Consider the following 27,090-nt stretch of genomic DNA (forward strand, 5'->3'; position numbering starts at 1 on the left):
AGGGAAAACTCATCTTCAAAGAATCAACAAGTTACAGAATTAACTTACAGCATCTAGCTACATGAGTCCAAAACACACTGCAACAGCTGGGAACTGTGGCTTATTGTGACACCAGAGCAATCTCTGATAGAGAAGGCTACAGTTCTCAGGATTCCCTAGCATTGAGCCAAGGCAGCTAAAGCAGTCTCCAACTGGATGATTTCTGCATTGTGTTTTGGACCTTAATGGTAGTTTAAACATGGAAACTACCATCCTTTGTATTCCTGTCATTGTTTGCTAGCAGGGCTGGATCCAAAGTGAATTAATTGCCTCAGGTAGCTGAGCTCCCACAGCCAGTCCTCCTTCCTTTCCTGCTATGTCCAGGGTCTATCCCATAAAGCCTATCCTTACAGTCCTATGCAGTTTATCACTCAAAAGAGATCGGGAGTTTACCCCGTGAATATCCTGGGGAAAGCATGTAATTACGTGAAACAATTTCACACAAAACCCGCCATTAAAGTGGTTACAAAGAAGCATTAACCCACATCTTTTTACTTGCGGGATTTCAGTGACAATGCATTTTCAATATCACTTTATTTGTACAATTGCATGTGATAATCATTTGTGCGATTACTCGCCATTTTCGCTTTATTTGCAGGATGCTTTAAATACACTTTAATCTCTCTTTAATGCCGAAATTAGCTGGGGACAAGGTATGCGGCACTCCAACCGCATACACACATTTCAACACTGATTCCCCCATCCTCACGAGGGTGCCTTTGACCGGTTCAACACATCTCCTCTCTGGTTCTTACAATACAGTCCAATACTGTTTCACAGGGTTATCTACTCTCCTTGGCTTTAGGCAACATCCTTCCTCCTGCCTTTGTCCCCCAGTGACTATCCTTAAAGTTGAACTTGTCACCTCCATACCCACAAGGTTTTGAATTTCAATGGATATTCTCACACACAATAAAGGCCCATCTCAGGACTCTAGACTCCACCCCACGCATCTGAGGAAGTTGGCTCAAGTTTACAAAAGCTCATGCTACCAATGTGAAGTCGAAGGTTTTCACAGTCAGTGTCCATAAATTTTATGGGTTTTTCGAGCTATGAGGCTGTGTTCTAGAAGAGTTTATTCCTGATGCTGTGGTTGGCATCTTCAGAGAATGCTGGCATAGAAGAGAGTGATATATATATATATATATATATATATATATATAGGGTTGAGATCTGTGGTTGAATGGCACGGCCTCAGGGTATTGATTTAATTAATGATCCATGAGGAGGTTTCCTGGTAGACAATGGATCATTAATTAAATATACACCCTGAGGACTTGCATTCAACCACAGAACAACACACAGATTAACAAGCAAATTGTTTCCTCTCAACCAGCTATATATATATACCCCACTTTCTTCCATGGTGGCAGTATTCTCTGAAGATGCCAGCCACAGCTGATGGAGAAATGAATAAACTCTTCTAGAACACAGCCTCATAGCTTGAAAAACCCACACACAAAAAAATCATGCTACTCGTGCTGTTGTTGGATTAAATGTCCCTTTAAGGAAATACAAAAATAATTATATGGCTGTAAATGGGGGAAACACCAGGTGCCAATCCTTTGTAATTAGTTATGTATATAAGGACTCTGAAACCCAGAGCAGGTGTGAGTTGAGGATAGTGGATTGGAGAGAGAAGTTGATTTGATGAGTTTGGATTGTAAATATGATAGTATATGTCAGAGCTTTTGTTGTACATATAGCAACTGGAAGATAAAATCCTCCAAAGTCATTGGAAGAAGTAAACTGTATCTGTGTGTTCTTAGGTTGGTCAGTGCCTGATTGCCAAATACTGCACACTGGGTTGTGCTTCTGCACTCTGCTGTTTGTGAGCTATTGCTGAGATCAAGCACTTCAGAGAGCGCTGAACGTTGGCACCTCTGTTTGGGCCTAGTTCGTTTTTGTCACTAAGCACTTGCAGCACAAAGAGGGAAGCCAACAGCTACCAGCTTATTTCTTTCAGGAAGGTCCAAAACACACTGCAGAAATAATCCAGTTTGAGACCACTTTAACTACCCAGCCTCCGTGCCAGTGAATCCTAGGAATTGTAGTTTATTGTGGCACTCTGACAGAAAAGGCTAATTGTCTCCCAGTACTACAGTTTCCAGAATTCCCTAACATTGAGCCAGGGCAGTTAAAGCGGTCTCAAACTGGATTATTTCCGCAGTGTGTTTAGGACTTTATTCCAAGGGTGCTACCTCATCCCTTTGCAGCAGCTGGAGTGCAACTCTCAACATCCCCAGACATTGGTTTCTCAGCCTACTAGGGCTGAGGCCAGTTGCCCAAAATCTAGATGTTTTTCATCCCTGTTGTCGGATGTGGTGACGGACACTGTCCAGGCATTAGTCACGAAGTAAAATGTTAGCCCAGTTCACTTCTGCACATGGCAGAGTGTATGTACGAGTGTGATGGGTTTTATACTTTGAGAGACCAGGCTTGGTCCTCCTTTTCCAGGCCACGTCCTACATTTCAGCCTCCTCTTCGGCATCCTCCATTTTGTGCATGACTAAAGTTTAAAACACACGGCAAGAATAATCCAGGCTGCATCTACACTGGAGAAATAACCCGGTTTGGCACCGCTTTAACTCTATCTGGCTCAAGGCTATGGAATTCTGGGAGCTGGAGTTTGTTGTGGGGCTCTGCTCCGCTCTGGGCCCACAACAAACTCCAACTCCCAGAATTCCATAGCCTTGAGCCAGATAGAGTTAAAGTGGGTGCAGCCCCAGTTTGAGACTGCTTTAACTGCCCTGGTTCAGTGCCAGGGAATCCTGGGAACTGTAGTTTTGTGAGGCATTGAGCCTTCTCTGTCAGAGAGCTCTGTTGCCACAATAAATTACAATTTTCCCAGGATTCCCTATCCACTCAAAGAGGACTCGAACTGGGTTATTCCTGCAGTGTGTTTTGAACCTATGATGATTATGAACCAAGACAAAAGGGTTCCATGATGATTTCCACAGGACTGAGCATGCGCAGTCTGGTGGTGGCCTCTCTGTTGGGCCTGCCTGTGTTTTTGTTGCCGTAGTAACCGTCGCCATGGCCACCGCAGCCCAGGCCTGAGGACTAGTCACCACCAAGGAAGCGCTAGGCCTCTGCGCATCCCCGTCATGTCGTACTCCACCTGCCCGAGGAGGACGGGGCTTCCCCGGACGGTCTTGCGGTGGCTCCAGAGCCTCGACCTGACCTTCTCGCCTCGACATTTCCGCAGGTGAAGAGGGGAAGCCGCCTCTCCTCCTTCCTTGGCTTCCCTGGCTCTTCCCAACGCCATTCAGAGGAGAAGGAGAAGGAGAAGGAGAGCCTTATCGAAGTGCTCTGCTTTTCTGGCTGGATCTTTTCAGAGTTCCCCATCTTCTCCAGTCATGGCAGGGCAACTCCTGGCCCTCAAGCATTATATTATTATTATTATTATTATTATCCTTTGGACTGCAGGTCCCATCATCCTTGGTCTTCTTGCCTTAGCTGGGGCTGCTGGGAGATTCAAAGGCGAACACTGTCTTAGGATCTCAGGGTGATCAGAGGTCCTCCTAAACTCAAAGGAGGATGAGGCACTGCCAAATGAGGGCATTCAAAATGGAGGACATCTCCCCCCCCTGAAAAAAGCTAAAAACTACTGTATAAGTGCATGCTTCTTAGTCGTGCTCAGAATGGAGGACAGAAGGTGGAAATGGAGGGCATGTCCTGAGAAAGGAGAAGAGATCTCCTCTTCATGCTTCTTACTCATGCTCAGAAAGGAGGACATTTGGGAATCCCACCTGGACAGAAGGTGGAAATGTAGGACATGTCCTGGAAAAAGGAGGACATCTGGTCATCCTCCTTAGGCTGCTACATTAACACACTTTGACACTGCTTTAACAGCCACGGCTCCATGCAAAGGAATTTGGGGATTTGTAGTTTTGTGAGATGTTTTAGCCGCCCCTGTTGGAGAACTCTGGAATCTCACCATACAAATCCCAGGGTTCCATAGGATGGTGCCATGATAGTTAAAGCACTATCAAACTGCATTAAACCTGCAGTGTGGCAGCTGCTTTGGAGCCACAAGACGGTGTCGCGCCCCCATCACCACCAGAATGAAGTTAAACTTTATTCTTGTGTGCCTTCAAGTTGTTTCCAATTTATGGTATCCTTAGGCAAGCATGTCACAGGTTTTCTTGGCAAGGTTTGTTCAGAGAGGATTTGCCTTTGCCTTCCTCTGAGGCTGAGAGAGTGTGACTTGCTCATGGCTGGGCAGAGATTTGAATCCTGGTCTCCAGAGTTGTAGTCCAATACTGAGTCCACTACACCAGTCTGGCTGAAAGTAAGCTGTCAGTTAACTAATCTCTTTCTCTTTTTGTTTCCTCTTTCGGCATAGGGATTTTTCAAATGGCTACCTCATTGCTGAAATATTCTCTTGGTATTATCCTGAAGACATTAATATGAATTGCTTTGAAAACGGGACCTCCTTACCTTCCAAACTCCGCAACTGGGCACAACTTGGGATGGTAAGCAATTGCAGTGTTCTGCGAATTTCAGATAATTATTTATCTCTTCCAAGGAAGTCAGTGAGATGGAATATTCTTTACTGCCTTTGTAAATAGCTGGCAAATATCTCACATGTAACTGTATACATGACTACTCAAGAGTAAATCGCATCTAGTTCAGTGATGCTTATTTCCAGGGAATAGTCATGACATTCATAAGAGTGATAGGTTGTGCATATCGTTTATGTATAAGTGTGCTAGGAATACTTGTACTGTTTAACCAGTACTGCTGTTTTTATGTTAAAAATACTGAAAGGTGTTGCTGTTGTGTACCTTCAAGTCATTTCTGACTTTGGGCAACTATAAGGTGAATCTATCACAAGGTTTTCTTGTCAAGTTTTGTTCAAAGGAGGGTTTGCCATTGCCTTCCTCTAAGGCTGAGAGAGTACAGCTTGCCAAAGGTCAGCCAGTATGTTTCCATGGTTGAGCGGGGATCAGAACTCTGGTCTCCCAGAATCCCAGTTGAATATTCAGACCACTAGACCACATTTGGTTGCCGGCATTTTTGTTTTAAAAATAAATACCTGTCATGGATATATCCTATTACCTGGGTGCTCAGATTTTGTGTGCTAAGGTTTTGTCTGTTGTTTAACACACACACACCTTTTTATGTAGTAAAGAACTGATACTGAACAAAAGAGAATTAATATATTTGAAATGAATTTCCTTTCTTTCTTAAAGTTCTTTGCAAAAAGAAACCTGAAGCCCATCCGAGAGCTAATTGACGGAACAATTCATTGTAAACCAGGAGCTGCAGAAATATTTGTACAGGACATTTATACAATGCTGACAAACAGGCGGTAAGTTTTGTTATGCACAACATTACACCAGGTTACATACCAGTACCTACATTTTGGTGGTATTTTATTCCAAGTCCAAGGGTGAGCTTCTCTGCCAGAAAGAACGATGATACACTAGTTCAAGTGGAGAAAAGATGGCCATAACTTTTAATTATTAGAGCTGCAAATAGGGTTGGCAAATAGGGTTGGCATCAAGGGTCCAGATTCCTGCATTGACTAACTTAGTGTTGATCAGAGAGCCCATTACTCTGTCCAGCTGGCAGACCTCTGAGATGGCAAGAGAAAGGATTTTCCAGACTAACATAGCTATGTCTTTGCATGCTAATAATAAAATACGCAGTAAAATATTAAGAGCCCAAAATATTTATTTAAAAGCATCTGACAGGTAGTCAGTTTTGAAGACTTACCTGACTGGAAGAGTCTTTGCCTGCTAAAGGAGGACAACAGGGAGGGGACTAACCTAAATGCCTTTGGCAAGGATTTCCTTCCATCCTAAAAAAATCTCTTATCATTGGTGATGGTGGAGTCCCATTCTAAGTGCTGTAAGATTAAAGGAAATGGAAGCCTTGCCTGTAGATTCAAAGTCATGTTAGAAAAAACAAATAGGAGAAAAGGAAAGTAAGCACATTTCAGAACAAGTCCTTCAAATTAAATAATTTTAGCAAATGTAATGTGGAAAATTGGATCCCTTATCTCTAAGTATGTGCATAATATAACATACTGTATACTGTTTCAATTATTTGTTCTAGGTATTTCCATTAGTTAAGATTTTTGTCTTTGAAACCCTTCCATTTTGTCTTTAAGTACATACACACATATACAAGCACATGTATAATATTCCCATCCACCCACACCCTGTCTCTTTTGCGTGGTATAAACCAGGATGTCCTTTCCGCACAGCTACAGTCCAAGGTTAGATGGCAATTGGAGCAATATTTTCACATGGGCAGCTTTAAAGAGAAAACAAATAGTTGAGTTGCCATCTTAGAAGTTCTTCCTTCCAATTTTAGTCTTAATTAGAGCAGACCAACTGAAATCAGTGGGAATATGCATGAGTATTGATGAACAAGTTGCATTCATTTCAGTGGATCAGCTTTAGTTGTGATTAAAATTGGGTTTAGTCCCCTGTGAAATATCTCATTCTGTATGAAATTGTAATAAAAAGTAGTTAGCAAGTTATAGTGGACCCTTTCCATGGACGGTCACACGCCATATTATTCAGTGGTGGTGATGTGCATGCAGATGCATTGGAGGGCCTGTGGACACATGCCACCATTGAATATTATGGGGCGTGACAATCTGCGGGTGGTCAAGTCCGTGGAGCATCATCCTGCTGATATGAAGGGCCCACTATATATGCTTTTACTATTTGGTATATAGTGCTGTCTGTTGGATTCTTTGATCCTTGCATCTCAAGTTACCTTATATACCTAAGTTATAGTCATAATTTGGTGAGCAAGTACAGTCGCTTATAGACTTCTGGTACAAATGCTTTGGCACTACAAACAAGACCCACCTGCTGAACCAAGTTGATAACAGTTGGGATTAGTTTAGTAATTTATGTTTTAAGATGTTTAATTTAAAGATCAGTCAAAATATGTGCTTAATTTACAACTCCTTCCCCTTCAAGGATCAAACATATCCAGGATGAAGAGGTTGACTTTACAGACAGACTTTATCAGGATAAGTTACCAATGGTTGCTAGATCAACTGCTTCAAGGGCTATTAAATCCAACATTAAGCTAACAGAAATAATGGTGGAACCCAATGAAAACAAAAACATACAGAAAATCAATGCCATCATCAATATGCATATGCAGCGAAGGCAGCAAGAAAGGGAACAATATCCAGGTGAGTGGTTCTTTCAAAATATGCTTTGGAGCACAAGAGCATTCTTTATTTGTTGCTATATTATTTGTTTGAATAACGACCTGGTCAAAACATGGAAAGATAAAGCCATGTGGTACACATAAATTTTGCTCTTTCTCCCTGTCAGTACCAGCCATTCCTCTAGTTAAAGCTTTTATCAAAAATTCCTTTTATTTAGTCCGTTCAGACATGAGCCTGTCTGATATCAGACATCATCTGGAACAAGTCTCCCATATGCCTCATCTTGACAAATAGAATTTTTTTTATTCATCAACATCAGCTTCTAGTTCTGATATTTATGGAATCTTATATGACCAGTTATGTTACATAACTTTACATACACTTAGCAAAGTAGCAGAGGTGCTAAGATACCATTTTACTGAATTGCAAAGACACCTAAAGGGTCACCAGTAAGAGTGCTCAATGTGCATCGGGAACATTGTGCACCAGGATCTTTGCTGGCTTTCCTACACAGTAATGTAATATCATCCCTGTAATGGATATGGACTTCACCCAACTGTGCAGTTCTAATTCCCGCATACGCAAGTCCACTTACGAAGACACAAGTTCTCAACAGGATTCTATTCCATTTCTTTAACTTCCACAGGTATTAATCAGTTTTGGGGAAGGACAATGTAGATTTGAAATATTGACATGGTTATCTGCATGCATGTTGCTCATGGTAAATTCTGTTTTTAAGCACGTTTTGGTATTAAACCAACACTGGGGCAACGTGCCGTTCGTCGTCCTTCTGTTGTGGCACCTTCCTTGAGTATGACTAACCTTCCAAAGGAGAAACCTGTTCTTGCACCAAGTGGTAAGCTTTGTTTTTGTATTCTAAAGTCTAAATCTACACTCTTAATCAGAATATTGTGACAATATTTCTACTACACCAAGTGACACTTAATTCATTTATTCTAAACCAGAACTAGACAACTTCTGTCTCACCAGATGCTGATTGATTAATTCCCATCAGCACCCGTAGGAGCAATTGCAGCTTCTTCTTACTCAGCCTTACTCACAACAGCAGAGAGGTTGGTGTATTGAGCAGAATCCATTTACTGCCAGAAGGAAAATTCAGTGGACCGAGTGAAGTGGGGGCTTCTTGACACTGTGCAGCACACACTACAGATCAAAGCTAAATTGAAGCGCTGCTTCCGGTCTCTTTCTATAGAGTATTGCAAGCCGAGTCCACAGTGAACATTGTGTATGCATGTGCAAGAGACTGGAAACAGAAGCAGCCCAATTTCTTTTGGTTGCATATTCTCCCACTGGCCCTTTGATATTATTAAGAGGATGTGCCATGGTGAGAGAAATCTTGGGAGTTCCCTGATAAGGGGAGCCCCTTTCCCATTCTACTCTACCATCTAATGCAGGGCAGGGAAAAGGAGGAGAGATGGCCAGTTATTACTTATTGTTTGATCCTTATCAACCAGTTCACATTCTTTCAAAGGAAAAAAAGCAATGTAAAGTCGAAGGCTTTCATGGCCGGCATTTTTCCATGTGGCCATGTTCCAGAAGTTTCTTCCTGATGTTTCGCCAGCATCTGTGGCTGGCATCTTCAGAGAATGCTTTGCCTGGAAAAAGTTGGATGTATATATACTGTGTGAGCCTGGGAATGCAGGAGTGATTTGCATGTGTATTGTTCTGTGCTGATGGCCGGCCTCAAGCTGGGAGGCTAATGCAAGAGGATTAATGTCTGCAGAATGAGCATCCTTTCTCTCAAATAGATGTTGTTAACATTTGGTCCTAAGAATTTATATACTTTTTTTACTCCCCCTTGCAATAAAAAGCTATCTGGCTCTATTTGAAGCACATTTGTTTAGGCCCGAAACAGACAGGCCAAATAGAATGGTTTCTGGCCACTTCAGGGGCGCAACATTTAGATGACACATTCCCCTGAAGCAGCCAAAAGCCACTGTGAGGCCACTGGCAAAAGGAATGGATTTAATCCTCTCCTGCCGGTGGCCCGTTTAGGACCACAGTGGCGGCCCGCTTCAGGAGCAGACCATATAGTCGTCACAGACCTGTGTCAATCGGTAGGAGCGGCTAGAGGCTGCTCCTTCTGGGCCATCTGCTTTGGCCCCTAGTCTCATTACATCTACACATTATTAGGATTGACAAACAACCAGCAAAAGCTCTACCCACTCTGTTTGCGACGGAAGCTCAATTTACAACACATGAAGATTTTTTATTGTATGTTGAATACTGTCAGTGTCTCTAGAATAAATAACTAAAGGTAGTGGGGCCAGTTAAGTTGAGCAGATGCTGACAACATTGTACTGCTGACACTTTGGTGCTGAGCATTCAGCTTTCTCAAATATTCCTTGACACAATTCCAGCAGTGGCCCAGTTTCATAAAGGCTGATTTGTACACCATTTCTTAAGATGTTGCTAAAAGTGTGTACTGTATGTATTTTATAGTGCAATTGTTCGTTTGAAGAATACTAACCCCTCTTTCCTATTTTTGTGTAGCTTCCACAGAAATCAGAGGCAAAATGGGTGTTCACTTTAAAGCCATCCAAGTGAAGCAAGCGGAAAGACACCCTTTTGATTCACATACAAATGCTGATTCTACAAGCGCACATTTTAAAGGACTGTGACTAGAAAAGGGGATCTTTGCTTATTTTTAACTCAACAGAAAACTCATGAACATGTTTCTTTATTATATCAGAAACATGGGATTTATGAAGAAAGCATTAACAGTGAAATAGAATACAGAATAAGAATTTAGGTAATCTGTGCTTTTCTTACTTCCCTTTCTTACAAGAATCTTATTCATTCTACATCTTCTAATATAGAAAGAAGGAAATATCTAAACTTCAGCATGTGTCTAGCCTTGTACTTTTGGTTGATGTTCTAATAAAACTGATTATTGGGATAACTCAGGTCTTGTTGTCAAATTTAGAATAGTGCACTCTAAAATGTTCTGACTAAATTTACAGTCCTGAGCCAACTGTAAAAGTGTGTTGTAGAAAAACTGTTGCACTTATTTGTTACCAGTTTGGCTGGCATAATAACCCATCCAGCTGTCTGTGGATTCCATTCACTCTCACAAAGGAGAATCCCTCCCCCCAATAATAGTCAGTGTAAGACACAAACACTTGAACAGAGACAAAGTTGATGAGCTTCAGATTAGTCGAAACCAAAGTGGGCTGTTTTCTGAAGGGGTCTTAACTGAATCCCATGTGTGGTCAGTGTACATACTTAATCTGTGAGTCTTGGGTCGTTGCATTTGACTTCAGTTTAATAATGGAGTATTTTTGACCTTGGATAAAAATTACCACTCTGAGGAAAAAATGAGAAATGCCTCCAAAGAATGAATAAGTGTGGATGTAGAAAACATTTCAATATGAGAATTTATTGTTAATTTATGAACAGCAGCTTAGGTACTTATGGCCAGCAACTTGTGTGTGTGTATGTGAGAGAGAGAGAGAGAGTGTGAGGTGTTCCATTTTGGAATGATAATATATGGAATATTGTGGCCAAAATTATTTATTGAGGAACGAATGCTGAAGTGTAAGGATAGAAATAGAGGTTTTTGAGGATGTGGATTTGACAGCATGGCGTAGTGGTTTGAGTGTTGGACTATGACTCTGGAGACCAGGGTTCGAATCCAGTTCAGCCACATAAACACAGTGAGTGACTTTGGGCAAGTCACGCTATCTCACCCTCAGAGGATAGCCATGACAAACTCCCTCTGAAGAATCCTTGCCAAGAAAGGTTCGCCTTAGGGTCACCATAAGTTCGAAATGACTTAACAGCACAATAACAAAATATTGGAACAATGCCATTCTACTTTTTATAATAATGCATGCTGGAACTCTAGTAGTTCATAGGAATTACTAGAGTATTGACAGGATTGTTGTCATTATATGTCTTCAAGTCATTTCTGATTTAGGGCAATTCTAAGGGGCTTTCCTGGCAGAATTTGTTCAGAGGGGGCTTGCCTTTGCTTTCCTCTGAAGGCTGAGAAAGTGTGATTTGCTAAAGGTCACTCAATAGATTTCCATCTCCAAATGGGGACTTGAACCCTGGTCACCCAGTGTCTGAGTCACGCAGATCACTACATCACATTGGTTCTTTTATGACAGGATGCTTCTGGGTTCCTTTTGGAAGATGGCATAGAAATAAAATAAATAAAAATTATAAATAAATAAAGTATTTGTGAAATGTGGAGTTCCTGCTAAAATGCTCCAGGAAGACACAGGGTATATGGAAGTCTTCTATGATCAAATACTATATCTTGTCCAGTTCAGGCATGTTCTGGCGCCAAAGCTGGCTTTATAACATCAAGTATGTGCTTCCTTTGAACTCCAACCTCTTGTTTGTTAAACCATAGTTGCCATAATATTTGAATTAAGAATCTCTGTTTTGAATACACTCTACATAGTAGAACTGCAAATAGGGCTAAAATTGGGGCGTATATGCCTGGGATCCAGGAATCAAACTACAGATTTCCTATGAAACTACAAATTAAGTCTTATCTGGAAAATGTCCAGTAAGGGTGTTCTATGAATGAAGCATGTTACAGTTCCAACAAGCCTTTGTTTTCTATACTGAGAACACAACAGCTGAATCAGCTTTCAAGTACATTTGAAGTATACAGTTGGCCCTCTGTACCCACAGATTCCTCATCTATGGATTCCACCATCCACAGCTTAGAAATACTATATATATATATATATATATATATATATATATATATATATATATATTACAAAAAGCAAACCTTGATTTTGCTATTTTATATAAGGGGCACCATTTTACTACACCATTGAGTATCCAGGGATTTTGGTATCCATGGTGGGGGAGGGGAGCAGGCGGGCGGTCTTGGACTCAACACCAGCCGCTACCAAGGGTCCACTGTATACACTGTGCCTCTGGTCTAGATTACTTTCTCTGTTGAGGTTATTACAGTTACTTGAGTGTCCTCAAGTGGAAGGCAATGTGGGCCAAGTATTGGAACTTTGATAAGATGGGTTGAGTCATGGCACACTGAATAACAATCTGAGGGAAATATTAACAGTTTCATCATAGGCAAAATGCAATGTGGTCTGAAGAAGTGGTCTACCATTTGAGTATGGATATCATGAATTTAGCTATCTAAATAAGAATAAAAAGACTAACTGTAGCCTCCAAAGTTCACATCCTGAAATGAGAAGAACGATTTAAAAAAAAATCAGTAGTGTAACACTCAGAGAATCTCTACCTTAACTGAGGAGCAGAACAGACCGCTCCTTTGTGCTGTCTTCCCGGTGGCTTGGGGGCATGGTGTTTATATGCCACACACCCCCAAGCTGGCAGAAAGCTGTCCAGCCATTTACATGGGGGCAGCTTCATGATGCTCCAGCAGCATGGAGTTTACATGCTGCATGCCACCATAGAATCATAGAATCACAAAGTTGGAAGAGACCGTAAGGGCCATCCAGTTCAACCCCCTGCCATGCAGGAAATCTCAAAGCATCCCTGACAGATGGCCATCCAGCCTCTGTTTAAAAACCAGGAAGGAGATTCCACTACACTCCAAGGGAGTTTGTTCTACTGTTGAACAGCCCTTACTGTCAGAAGTTCATCCTCATGTTGAGGTGGAATCTCTTTTCCTGTAGCTTCCATCTATTGCTCTGGGTCCTAGTCTCTGGAGCAGCAGAAAACAAGCGTCATGAAGCCGGATTCCGGCTGCAGTATGGGCAGAAAAGCTGGCTTTTGCTGCTCCTTTTTTGGGCAGCGTCAAGGCTGGATTGGGGCCATGGTGTGTGGTTTCTGTGGCCCCAATCCGGCTTCAGAAGGGGTAGCTTCAAGCTGCCTCTTCTGTCGGTCTGTTTCAGCCCCGGGTCTATTTTCTATCAAATATCTTCAAATGATGATGCTCATGGTCAACGTTAATACTTACATGCAGTATGATACAAAAATTTTACCTTACACTTCATTTGACTAATACGTTCTTTTACTGGAGCATAATCATAGCTATAAATCCTTTATATAAAACATGAGTAATTTATTAACATATCAGAACTTTGAATACCATCCATTTACAATCACTAAAATTAAAGGAATTAAATTCTCTACATTTACATCATGTATTTTGATACATTCCAATAAGTAATTTACTTACATGGTATTTGTCAGAAAATAACTTTTAGAAATAAGCTTATTCATTTAAAATAAAGACAAATGTCAAGTGTAAATCTAGATATTCAAAATATAAGAAAAATTCTCATGTTAGTTGAAGTGTAAAACTAAATATTTCAAAATACCCGCTAAACAGAAATCTGTATTATACAACCATTTGATTTAGACTCATTAAGCATTAAACCATTTATTGGATTTATTAGAACACAATCTATCATGAACAACAGCTGCATAAACTTGATTTGTTTCAAGGGTTTTGCACTTCTTGTACTGTGCTCTTAATTTCCAACAAGAGGAGACAAATACACAATTTAATCTAAAACATGGATCAGGTACTGCTCATGATAGGCTCATAATTCTAAAAGCAGCTTATAAGAGACTTTTCAAAGAGGCATAAGTTACTTATGCATGAATGTGCTTCAAATTGTGCTACCCTTGCTGTTTTGCCTTTCACACATTTGTTCACGGAAACAGCATATTCAATCCTTTTTAAATAGCCCATGGTTGCCAATGATGTGTGACTTTCTTTAGATTATTAACTATAATATAAATTAAACGAACAATTTGCAGAGTTCATGAAAATATTCTTCAAGGAATATTTCAGTCTAATAACCTTCGACAAATAATGACCATATTGTTGTACATTTTTAGTAAAGTGGAGTAGTGTTTTCTTGCATTAGAATGGGTTGAGCCGTATTCCTGTTCCCAGTGGAGAAAAGGGGTTCACTTTTGCCCACATCAATGCATCATTAAGCGAAATTGCTGACTTTCCATCTTCAAGAAAGAACACTGGACCCTGTATAATGTAAGAAGTATGAACAAAGGAAACAAATATTATGAATCTGATGCATAATTCTTTAAAAAAAATTACCACAGCAAAAACCAATGGCTTGAATCCTAAATTACTCTTCAGTTCCCCCAAAGGAAAGATCAATTTCTGCCAGCTCCCTCCTTTTCTCCATCAGCACCATATCCCCATGCCATTCCCAAAAGTTCTCCAACCTCTAAAAACAGATTTTCAGGGGGGCAGAGGGGTCTGCAGAGGAAGGGGGGAAACAAGAATCAGGCTTTTGTGATCACATGCAGTCTTTGAAAGTCAAAGATTTTTTTTATTTACAAATAATTATAGAGCACTTGCATCTTAAGTTTTCAGTACAACAGACTACAATAATAAAGCACACCTTGCATTTGTTTTGCTATATGTGAAACAAATATGCAATATATATATATATATATATATATATATATATATATATATATATATATATATATATATATTATCTATAAGAATATTCAGAGTGCTGGTGGTGAACTATAAAGCTCTATAAGGCTCAGGTCCAGGCTATCTGGCAGAGTATATCTCCCCTATATAAGCCTGCCTGGGTCCTGAAATCATGAGAAATGTTCTCTCAGTTCCACTACTGATGCAATCAAAGTTGGTGAGGATGCAAGAGAGGGCTTTCTGAATGGCTGCCTGTAGACTCTGCACTTCCCTTCCCAAGGAGGCCAGATTGACCTCCTCCTTGTTGCCCTTCTGTTGGCAGGCTAAAACCTTTTTACTCAGAGGCTTTTGAAACAAAGGGCTGAAGCAGACAGCCACATAGATGCCAGCCACATCTCCTGAGCACAGGTAAAGGTTTTTCCTTTGATGAGATTGTCATGTCGTGTCCAATAGTAGTGGGTGGTGCAATTGCTGGGACATGTAAAGTATCCGGAGAAGGACACTTCACACATAGGATGAAAACTTGCTCAATGTCTTTCTCCAAACAACTGCAGGATTAAAATTGGGATCTAAGACTAAATAAAAATCTATGGTAGTGGCCCTTTCTTACTATTTTATAAATATATAACAGGAAAGGCTGTCTTACTATATTAAGTAGGAAAAAAACTCAATGGAAGATTTTTCATTAAAGTATTAATTGTAAAAATACATGAGATCTGCTAGTTATCCAGATTTTGGGAGAGGGCAGTTATTACTGGCTTGAAGATTATTTTGATTGCTTAGTTTTTTGTGGGTTTTTCAGGCTATGTGGATTGCTTTTATACATTTTGATTTTGGGATATAAAATTTATAAATTAATTATTAAGCCAAATATTGTTGTTATTGTGTGCCTTCAAGTCATTTCTAACTCATGGCGATCTTAAGACCATGATTGGTTTGATCATGGGGTTGTCTTGGCAAGTTTCTTCAAAGGGGGTTGCCATTGCCATCCCCTGAAGCTGAGAGAGTGTGATTTTCCCAAGGTCACCCAGTGGATTTCCATGATCGAGCCAGGATTCAAACCCGGTTCTCCAGAGTCATAGTGCAACACTCAATCTACTACACCATGCTGGCTCTCATAAAGCTAAATATATTACAGAATAATTATTTTAAAATAATCTGCACCATTAATTTCTGGTCATAACTGATGACAGCTAATATTGCTTTCTATTTTCACAATGGTCACCAGCACTTTGTTTCATCAAGAAAGGAAAGGAACTTTCAAGACCTAACTGCTTAAGCAGAGAAGAATTCTGCAATAAGTCAAAAAGGAAACAAGGATGAAGAATAGGGAAAAGTGCAGTATTATTCTGAGCATGGTTACTTAAAAGTAAAACCCACTGAGTTCAGTGAGACCTACTCCAAAGTAAAGTATAACTAGGACATCCACAAGCCAAAACATTATAAGTACAACTATAACATACTACATTGCATTGTACAAAAAGATTATGTGAATGCAAAGCTGCTTGTGCAATAGGTTTCTCTCATCCTCTTTCCTAGAACACTTACTTCAGCGCCAGATATTCTTAGGAAAGATTGGGATAGGTATTTTTTTGGCAAGGGCCAAAATCCGAGGGGGCAAGGAAAATGCGAGAAAATCAACCTTGTGTAATGCCTTGCCTAAGGGTCTTGGATACTTAGGAGTTTTGTTTTTTTAAGGAGATGCCGGTGCCTGCAGCAGCAAGAACAGAGTGGAAAACCCCACTGTTGAGCAGCTTTCCACTTTTTAACTCCTGGATATAACCAAAGTGTGTCTTATTTGCAAAGATGTCAGTAAGTGCCACTCATCCAGTTCTATAACAAATACCTGTATCCTCAAGCCTGTAAGGCAAGAGACATGAACATCTGAATGACTAGGAAGGTTAGAGCCAGTAACATAATCTGGCCCTGTCTTTACTATCAGAGGTTCTTCTTTTATTCGTGACAGTAGTGTTTCATAAATCTCTAGTTGTGATTCAGATGGAGGTGTATGTGGACATTCATCAGACGATCTATGAGAGAAATACATGTTATTTGTTATGCTGAATGAAAACTAAAGGATAGCATCTATAAATTCTCAGAATTCCTGATACACTTATCTTCAACTAAAGACAAAAGATCACACATTCAAAACTACTTAAACTCTGTTAGGATCACTGAAAACCTACTTGTTTAGTGGTTGAGTACAAGCTCTCCAAGCATCTAGCTCCTCAGAGAGTTGTTCAATTTTCAAGGGCACACACACCTCCCGTCTTTTTAAAAGCTGGCTGGAAAAAAATGCAACATAACAGAAAGGTTGAAGGCATATGACACACATTATAGTTCTATATGACTGTTTGTTCTGATGAATGATTCAATAACCATTCCCTTGATTTTTTCTTTAAACTGAGCACAAATATTACAGACTGCTTTTCTCATCTCATCCCGAAGGCTCTGCCAGGCAACTATTATGTATATACATACAAATACATGCCCAAAGAGATTAATGAAAAACCATGCAGCATCATTTGCTCCCTCCCATTTCCACACTGCAGCATTCTTCAAAAGTATTAACAGCATAGACGAACCTATATTCAACTGTGACAATTAATACGCCTTCAGTACTGTGGATTACACTGTTTCACAGTAGTCTGTGCTCTTGTTTCCACATGAAACATGAAGGAGAAATATCTATTGTTAATAGCCTGGCTCATTGGTAAACACTGTGGTATCAAACAACCTCCCATGCATTCAGTGATAAAACATTTTGAATGAAAGGTTCCAGAGTGGCTCACAAGAATTCAAGTGTCAAATTATACAACTGAAAGACATATAACATATTGTTATTTCTTTTTTTAAAAAAAATAATTGTTGGGAAGGGTATCTGATTTTTATTGGCGCTCTCTTCACACACGTACAAAATTAGGGAGGTCTCTTCCAACTCTGTGATTCTAGGTTCAGTCCTTGACTGTCCAACTGTGGATATGGTGTTCAGAAAAAAAAGTTCAAATGTGAATCAATGGAGGCAATAACTACAGAATGGGTGGTTACTGGAGAATTAAAATTGTATTTTGCAAATGAAGAACTAAGCCTCCCCTCTCTGCATAGCTGTTCATAATACAATTTGGACTACTCCAGTTTTTGTTTTAAAAGGAGAAGTACTGCCTACATCTTTAACGTGCTGCTTGACCCTAGGAGAATCCTAACAAGGATTTGCATGTATGCTGAGATCCCCCCATCCCATTTTGAGAAAACTATCTTGGCACCCACCTTTTAAGCCCATCTGCATAAAGTGTAACTCTATCGTAAAGTAAGTTTGGAATACTTTAAAGATTAACAATTATTATTGTACAAGTTTTCAAGGAGTGGAAACTTCAGTTCATAAAATGTTATATTCTACTGTAAAGTATTACATATAAACTGTATGAGAAACTGTAATAATTAATATTAAATACAGAAACAATACTCATTTATAATCTTTGGCCCTATACAGACAGGACAAAATAAAGCTGCTTTGAGTCACTTTGGAGGTATGATGTTTCAATGATGCATGAGTCCTAAGAGTCTGGAAGCTGCACCAAAGCTGCACCCCAGTCCTTAGGACTGAAGCGTGGCTTTGGTGTGGCTTCTGGACTCTTAGGATGCATGTATCATTGAAACAGCATACCTCCAAAGTGACTCAAAGCAGCTTTATTTTGGCCTGTCTGTATCAAGCCTTTGTTAGAAATTTTTGTAGCCTCATATTTCCATTTTGGGTAATAATAATAATAATAATAATAATAATAATAATAATAATAATATCCCTATGGATCGAGGTGGGATTACATCAATAAAAATGATATGATACATCTGTAAAAGTAATAAAAAGAAATATAAACAATAAAATATTAATATTACTATTAATTCCATAAAATAGCTAGGTCGGTGCCTGGATGTCTAAAAACACACAGTCATACTTGGAAGTGGAGTCTTTTATCTCAAAAATCCTATAAAAGGTCGGGTAGGTAGGTTCACCAGAAGAGATCTGTCTTAAGTGCCTTCTTAAAGGCATCTAAGATGGTAATAAGACAGATCTCCTCCGGTAAGCTGTTCCACAATTTGGGGGCTGTGGCGGTAAACGATCTATGGGAAGTTGTTGTTAACTTGGTTTTGTGATGTTCCAATAAATTCTTCCTGATGTTCTGAGAGTGCAGGACGGCTTCCTTCAAGTAACTCAGGCCCAAGTCATGTAGGGCTTTAAAGGTAATTACCAACGCTTTGTACTGCGCCTGGAAGCTAACTGGCAGCCAGTGAAGAGATTTTAAAACTGGTTATATGGGCCGTCCTATGTGTTCCGGTGACCAATCTGGCTGCCGCATTTTGAACCAATTGAAGCTTCTGAACTTGGTACAGAGGTAGCCCCATGTACAGTGCAATAGAGAAATCTAAACAAGAGGTTACCAGTACATGTACCACTGCTTCAAGGTCCTTTTGGTCTAGGTAGGGATGCAATTGGCGCATCAACCGAAGTTGGTAACAAGCACTCCTGGCCATCGGATCTACTTGAGATGACAACTGTAGTTATGAATCCAGGAGTAAACCCAAACTGCGAACTTCATCCTTTAGGGGAAGTGCGACCCCGTCCAGGACTGGTTAACAAATCTCCATCCCTGGACTTGGGGTACCTATCGCAAGGACCTCCGTTTTCTCTCGATTCAGCTTGAGTTTGTTTTCCCATATCAAGCCCATTACCAACCTAAGGCAGGCATCCAGAGGAGAGATGCCATCCTTAAGTCAAACCAAACCCAAACCAACTTCTTAACATTTGTTTTCTGCTAGTTATGGTACACTGTTTTCAATTTTATGTCTTATTTTGAATTTGAATTTTTTTATGTCTCTTTATTAGAAATTTTCCAGAAAATGTTCTAGTATGGGGGTGGCATACAAATCCAGCAATCTAGCAATAAATAAATAGTTAAGTCAAGGTAGCTGGAAACAACTAATGTATGAGCCCTGCTGCAACCGGTAAATAAGACATGTTGGTCTGAAACAAGACTAGTTCTGTTTCAGAGAGATTTACTCATTCTTCAAGTACCAATGAATTTTGTCAGTTGTTTGTGGAAATCATTTTAGCAGAAACCTGATAAATAAGGACTCTTTAAGATCAGACTTGGGGAAAAGTTACTTGGGAAAGATTGAGAGAGTTTGATTTTAAAAAAAGTAATTTGCTACTATTATAGTTCTAAGGACTAGAGATGTAGCTTGTTTTACAGTAAAATCCGATTTTCACATTTCTCAAAAAATAAATAAAAGTCTTAAGCACTTTAATTTTTTTTACAGAAAGCATTTTAACTTCATTTTTTGAAAGAAATCAATTACAAATAACCAGTTATTTGCAACTAATTACTTCCCAGCTCCAGGAAGAGGAAAGTATACATAAAATCTATCCTAATCCCAAATAAAACAGCTGCTGTAGCAATAATGAATATTACCTTGTATATTCATAAAGTGCTGGCACGACACTAATGTATTGTCTTCTAATAGCCAGTAAAGCACCAACGTAACCACATAATATTAACAATTCATTGCGAAACCTGAAAATAGAAAAGTATTCATAGATGAAGGGTCTATTATTTTGCCCAGTCATTATGTATGAATATCACTTGCATACTATTTACCATATTTCTGTACTGTTTTCCAGCTAATTTGCCCCCCAAAAATGGTTTACAGAGCAAGTAAAAAACAAGAATTAAAAATTTAAAAGCAGTAAGATGCAATAAAATATACATATATAAATAGACTTAGCCGGGGTGAAAAAAAGACAAGCTATCACCTGATTGTGGGGACATGGAAAGGGATGTTACTGGAGAGAAGGGTTGTTCCACAAGGAGATGCTGAATATCTCGTTGTGCAATAGCTTTAAAATCACATAGACAAATGTTATGGGAGGCTGTGACTGCACAAATCAACAGCCACTTCTAGAAAGAAGAGATATGTATTTAAAGCATGCTTATCTAAAGTCTTAAATTTATCAACTCTGTTGTCAACTGTAGCTTTATTTCATTTTATTCAGATTGGTTATGCTGAAGCAATGTAGTAAGATTTACTAGTTGTACAAGGCATGCAAATGCAGCTATATAAGGCATATGAAGCAATCAGCTAAGAATCAACTTTCACAACCTTAAGATGAAACATACTTACTCACTACATTTATGAAGCAGTAACTTTTCTGTGCGTATATAGCTTAAAAGATCAAGAAATGGCCAGACTGAGTCCAGGGTCCAGACTGAGCTGACGATGTGCTCTAGAGAATACAAATGGGAGAAAAAAACCCTAAACATAATAAAGGACAAAGGAGTCAAGCACACTGAGTATTTTTGTTCAGGTTCTTTGAATTTATTTAGAAGTCTACCTTTTACATGCTGAATGCCTATAGGAAGTGCTTTTTCTGGCTCTGTAGTTAACAAGAAATATTTTATTGACTCAAACGTATTTCCTTCCATTTGAGCTGTCTCTGCTAATTGCATACATTTTTCGACATCTGGTAAGCTGCACTGGAAGACAGAACACATACAAAGAAGCAACAGCATTGATGAAATTATTTGTACAGAAAAGTGCAAAAAAATGTTATCTTGAACACAGTGAGCTTGATCTGCTTGAGAATAGACAGAATGCCCAAATATGAAGAAGTCCTCTTTGCTGCCCAGCAACATGAGGACACAGATACATGCACGCAGACAATACAAAGTAATATCATAGAGAATGGAAAGTATCTACATACATTCTTCTCATATCATCAGCATTTCATCTCTGTACTATCTATGTTAGCTACATAACTTGTATGGCATGTGTAGAAAGATCTCAATAGTAATATACCACAGACACACAGATTTGTCATTCTCTGTAATGCTACTAGCAATAGCACTTATATTTCTATATCACTTTATGATGCTAGGCACTCTCTAAGCAATTTACAACATGTTAGCCAATTGCCCCCAACAAGCTTGGTACTCATTTTACCAACCTACAAAAGGATGGAAGGCTGAGTCAACCTGGAGCTCTGCAGGATAGCCCTGTTTAAATACTTGAAGGGATGTCACACTGAGGAGGAAGCCAGCTCGTTTTCTGCTGCTCCAGAGACTGGGACCCGGAACAATAGATGCAAGCTACAGGAAAAGAGATTCCACCTCAACATTAGGAGGAACATCCTGACCATAAGAGCTGTTTGACAGTGGAACAAACTCCCTCAGAGTGTAGTGGTGTCTCTTTCCCTGGAAGTCTTTAAACAGAGGCTGGATGGCCATCTGTTGGGGATGCTTTGATTGAGATTTCCTGCATGGCAAGGGGTTGGACTGGATGGCCCGTGCAGTCTCTTCCAAATCTATGATTCTAGGATCAAACTCACAACCTTTTGGCTGCAGTACTGGCTACATCGCCTGTACCTGTGTTGAAGATTGCAAAAACAGAGTTTATTGTATCCTGCAGCCATGCTTGGCATACATGCATTGTGCCAGGTTTAACCAGATTAAGTCCATCATATGCACAACTAAGTATGTATTACCCTCAAATTGGAGAAGGATAATTTCCTTACTTTAAGAGTGTAAATCTACTTTTCATGATGATGCAATTACTGTAAGGTTATAATTTCACAGGTCTAATAAGCTTCATCCGTATAGAGGTTTCCTATTTGCTTTTGCAGGAAAAATTACTGGCAATCCCTCCAAAAAAAAAAAATCTGTTTCTTTCTGCACAAATACTGATCTGTGCAGAATCAGATTCTGTGGCAAAATAGTTAAAATATGTTGTCATTTTTTCAAAACGGAATTTATAATGTCCATTTGTAAATGTTAACAGTTAAAAACAATGCATTCCTAATTTTGTATTATCAATAAATTTTAATAAGATATTATCTCAGACTTTGATTCTATTCTAGCTCCAATTGAAAATATAAAATTGAAAGAAATAAGAATTAAATGAACTAGAAAACAGATGACAAGTCTCTGTAAATGTTGTGTTTTGTGTGCCTTCAAGTCATTTCAGATGTATAGTGACCCTATCACAGGTTCTTCCTGGCACGATTTGTTCAGAGGTGGCACACAATGTGTAAAGTAATGTAAAGTAAAGTAATGTGGAGGGAAGCCTTGTCTGCAACTAAGCATGCAGGCTCTCCCTTTGTATCAGATCAGCTGTGCAAATAAGTGGGAAAGGTAACACATGTACACATATAAATACATGCACACAGCCAGGTTTCCCTTTCCTCCTAGACATGTTAATATACATTTTCCTTCATCAGCTGAGGTGTGGACAAACTGGGAGGACAGGACAGCTGGGTGATAGTGGTTAAATCTCCCCTACCCATGTGTAGGGGACCCAATACACTCGGTCTCACCCCTGTGTGCTTTGTTGCTTTGAAGTAGTGTTTCCCTGCACATTTTATTTAATGTGTTGCCTAGTTCAACCCCAGATATTAGCAAATTAACAGGAAATCTCTTCTGCTACTCACATAAATGGTTAAGAGATAGTTGGCCTTGCAAGTGTACCTTTTCATGTAGATCATTTATCTCTGCTGTGCATCCAGGATAGAAAGCACAAAGTTTTACTAACTGTAGTTCATTATTGGGAATCATCATGAGCAGATCTGCTGCTAAGTCCCTGTGAAACAACAGAGGCAATTCACATTTCACCCAACTTATACAAGGGAAGAAGTAATGACAGAGATAGAAGGCTTGTTTTGCTTCTTTTCCTTTTTGACCAATGACAACTACAGGTGACAAGAAGCAGCTTTTACACAGAGGACAGTTTTGTGAGAAAAGGTAATAGAAAACACAATGAAATACTGAGGGTGAGAGAAGAGAGCAGTTAATGTAATTGCTCCATGCAGACATACACATCCAATTCAGATGATCACCTAACCTAGGCATGATGAATCTTCACAAGTCCTCCACATGTTGCTAGCCTTGTGCGATCAGGAATGAGCTGTAATGAGCTTTAGGCTATTTCCCCATGATCTCACCAAATAAGAAAATGAAATCCATTGTTCCAGGATAACCCTAAACTAGGGCTAATATGATTTTGTTACAACCACAGTTAGTTACCTAATTTTAAAAAATGAAATTATGGTTTAATCCTGCTTTGGTATCGGTATCCTCGGGGGATCTGTTCCATATCTCCCCCATGGATACCAAAATCCACAGATGCTCAAGTCTGCATTGTCCCCAATGGTGGTGCATGCATGTGTTGACAGGAACCACTGATATACAGTACATGTACATTTCTGGTTACAAATAAATATTTATTAAAAGACTGGAGTCTTTAATTAATTTGCCTGATAAAAGGGCCATACACTTGGAAGAACTGGGCATCAAAAAGCTAATTTTCCCTCCTAGTGTAATGAATATGCCCCAATCCCCAATGCTAATGTTCACCCTGCTACAAGTTCAGCAGAATGGTTTTTGTAAGCCACGGCCATTTACCTGCTGCATTTTTCATGCTCAAGTATATGGTTAACATTTTTATCATATCTTGAGTTATCACCAGTATTCTTCTAAAACACTATTCTTTGAAAACCCATTCAACAAGCTTATAGTGAAAAAATATTTTCCTCTATGAAAAAAGCCAAAATAGACTCTTGAATCTTTTTAATCTAACCACAAGGAACATGTCCCAGAGGACTGATTAGAATCTGTCTATAAACAAGCAAATACCTGTATCCAAGTGATGGAAAGCTAAAACAAAGATATTTAAATTGTAACAAAAGTACCATTCAGATAGTAACATACAGTACATACAGTGGAAATGACAAGAGATGGTGGAAACAGTTGTGATTAAAATATGTAGGACAAGAAATACAAATTAACAAAACTCCCATTGTAATAAATTCAGTTTTGACACACAACAATTACAACTTGATCTTATTATCAAACATGCAAATTGTGATTAGTATTTCCTATGCCCAAGTACCTCTCAAATTTAATAAAACTAAATATGAAGCTGGGTCAAATCATGTTGTTTTGGCAATTAAGCAGTTCTGTCACTTTTCACATTATTTCCTCTTATTAGAAGTGACTGTAAGTCATATACAGTATACCTAAGGCCATATATCTGTTCTTAATCATCATGGTTCAAGTTAAAAATAAATAAAAAGATACCTAATTCAGAAACCAACATAATGAAACTATTATGTTTTCACAGAAGGAAAAAGTGAAATGTTCTGACTGTTGACAAATTTTGTTGCCCCCTCTCCACAATAGTCTGAGATTATAAAATAATATTTCATAGGCTTTTAATTCTTGTATTAAATTGATGTCCCCTTTTGGACTAACAAAACAGTCAGGGAAGTGATCTTTAGGAATCTGGCCTCTTCTCTGCCCCAAATCTGTTCCCATGGGTTGGGGAATCCTTTATTAGAATATGGGAGTTAATAAGGGCAGGAAAAATATTGAAACTTGCTTCCTCTGAGAGATGCTAACCTGGATCAAAAAATATTTAGTTAGCATAGGGACATGACTTAGGTAAGAAAGTAAGGAGCAGCAAGGTAAAACAGAGGCCCATTTAGTTCAATATTCTGTTCCCACATGCTTATGAGAAATCTACAGGCAGAAGAGATAATCAATAGCATTCAGATTTGGCACACAACCATTATATATGCAAACGTATTTTCCTGTAATTGGTAAACAGGATCCTGGAGGTAATATAACTAAGAACATAAGAGGAACCTAGTTAGTCCAAAATTCAGTTCGTATAACACCCAACTAGTTGCTCAACATGGTATCCTGCTAGCAATACATGAATGCACCTGCACCCTCCATCCAGCAACCGATATATGGCTAATATACTATTTTTGATACTAGAGATGATATATGGGCATCCTGACTGGAAGACATTGATGGTGCCATCATTCCTGAACTAGTAGCACTGTCCTCCATAAACCCTACAACGTTTTATTTGGATGAATGAAGAAAAACAAAAAGACATCTTAACCAAAGCATCTTAATATTTGGAATGAACTATAACTACATTAGAAACAGAAGATGGACATTATATCATCTGACTCTCTTTTAAGCAATATGAGAATAATTTATTACTTTTTAGTTTATTTTTATTTTTGCACACTTTATTGCACTCATTGACCTATGCCAATTCAGATCCATAAATGGCAGGGATCCTTAATGAGCAGCATGAAAAAAATTGACAGAGATTCATATGTACAGAGCTATGTGCTTACTGCAGCTGATCTGTACAATCAGTTTTATGCACAGTTGGTGAAATGTTGCCCACTGAGTTCTTAAGTTTATATAGACTTAATGGTGAATGATAAGGGCAACAGCACTCACACAGATGTCACTTCAGTTACTAAAGCAAGCTACTAGCCCTAGGAATCACCTTAACACAACTAACCTTGAATAATCTTACTGTAGTTATTGCTTTAATTATATAAAAGTGCTTGATAGTAGTTGAATGAACAGGTTTTGACTATCCTCCTGCTAATTTTATACATTATCTCTCTCCAATAAGGGCAATGGCACTAATTTATAATATGCTTAACTTGTTGCTGTAGATGAGGTTCAATTTTTGATTTTTTTTCTGAATAAAAAAAGGATTTCTTCCCCCAACAAATGATGATTTTTTGGTATACAAGAATTCTTGTCTATAATAATGTGTATGGTTTGTCAAAGAGAAAATTCTTTGGAGTAAGCATTCTTACCATGTTGTTACAGTCATACATTTTCTTGCTAGTAACTCTAGTGCATAATGTGTTGCTTGGGCTGCACATTCTCCTAAGACAGTACCCACACTGACTGCCAACTCCAGTTCATTTCCACGAATCAGGTATGCCATGGCAAGCTTGCTCAATAAGAAAATCATATCGTTAAGCATCACAAGCACTTCAGAGATTCAATGATGCCATCATGTTAACATTTATTTTCAAGACTACTCTATTAGGCAACAGAAATATGCATTGCTGAAAGAGACACAAAGAGCCTGTTTGTCCATCATGATAAGCCATGGTCTATGTAACCCCATGAATTGTACAGAAGATCTACCAACCAAAACGTGGCTTATCTTTCCTGTTTTGGCTTGTTTCTTTCCTTCCCCTTTTACCAGTTTGAGTTTTAGGATTTCCAAGGGTGAAAACAAGCCAGGAACAAGCTATACTTAAGTCTGGACATCACAACAAGCCATGTTTTAAACAAGCTAGAGTTTGTAACAAGATATCATAAATTTAGCCTGTAATTTATAACTGGACTGCTTAATAATTCATGACATGTTAGCAGAGGTAGCTTTGCAAACCATGACAAACCATGATGTGGTTTGTTGAAATACGACTTGTGATTTATGAACTCACTTCTAGTAATAAGCCAATGGTGTTAACCAAACATAAACCAACTGAGTTTAGTTTGCTGTATTTCCCACCATCATACAAATATTCCTTCTATTACCTAATGTGAAGCAAAAGCTCCACAAGTCTAGCTAGGGCCATCTAATGACAGCTCACAGAATCCCATGAGAAGGGGCTTATGGGGCCAAAATCAGA

The 27,090-nt window shown here is 39.1% G+C and overlaps 2 protein-coding genes across 11 annotated transcripts in view; one reads left to right on the forward strand and one right to left on the reverse strand.

The window, feature by feature from the left end:
* The first annotated feature begins 2,989 nt into the window (after window positions 1–2,989).
* On the forward strand, window positions 2,990–10,075 carry SPATA4 (spermatogenesis associated 4). The gene is made up of 6 exons (XM_089527003.1): window positions 2,990–3,247; window positions 4,388–4,517; window positions 5,238–5,356; window positions 6,987–7,207; window positions 7,926–8,042; window positions 9,701–10,075. Exons 1-6 carry the CDS (start codon window positions 3,147–3,149, stop codon window positions 9,826–9,828), a joined length of 816 nt encoding a protein of 271 aa, XP_089383129.1. The 5' UTR covers window positions 2,990–3,146; the 3' UTR covers window positions 9,829–10,075.
* Window positions 10,076–13,397: 3,322 nt separating this feature from the next.
* Window positions 13,398–27,090, reverse strand: part of WDR17 (WD repeat domain 17) — a 61,406-nt gene continuing 47,713 nt past the window's right edge. For 5 of the 10 annotated variants that reach the window (XM_089525444.1, XM_089525445.1, XM_089525442.1 and 2 more), the window contains 9 exons: window positions 26,260–26,399; window positions 24,260–24,280; window positions 23,096–23,207; window positions 20,968–21,109; window positions 20,757–20,859; window positions 20,048–20,149; window positions 16,766–16,864; window positions 16,426–16,609; window positions 13,398–14,153 (listed from right to left, as the gene is read on the reverse strand). In XM_089525444.1, coding sequence (XP_089381570.1) covers window positions 14,034–14,153; window positions 16,426–16,609; window positions 16,766–16,864; window positions 20,048–20,149; window positions 20,757–20,859; window positions 20,968–21,109; window positions 23,096–23,207; window positions 24,260–24,280; window positions 26,260–26,399 — 1,023 coding nt within the window. In that variant the 3' untranslated portion in view covers window positions 13,398–14,033. Of the gene's footprint in view, window positions 14,154–16,425; window positions 16,610–16,765; window positions 16,865–20,047; window positions 20,150–20,756; window positions 20,860–20,967; window positions 21,110–23,058; window positions 23,244–24,259; window positions 24,281–26,259; window positions 26,400–27,090 lie in introns of those variants that run through there. The other 5 variants (XM_089525449.1, XM_089525443.1, XR_016281310.1 and 2 more) reach the window with 5 other exon arrangements.

Source organism: Sceloporus occidentalis, unplaced genomic scaffold (assembly GCF_023333645.1).
Source record: "Sceloporus occidentalis isolate IW3139 unplaced genomic scaffold, rSceOcc1.0.p SCAF_5, whole genome shotgun sequence".
Taxonomy (NCBI): Eukaryota; Metazoa; Chordata; class Lepidosauria; order Squamata; family Phrynosomatidae; genus Sceloporus; species Sceloporus occidentalis.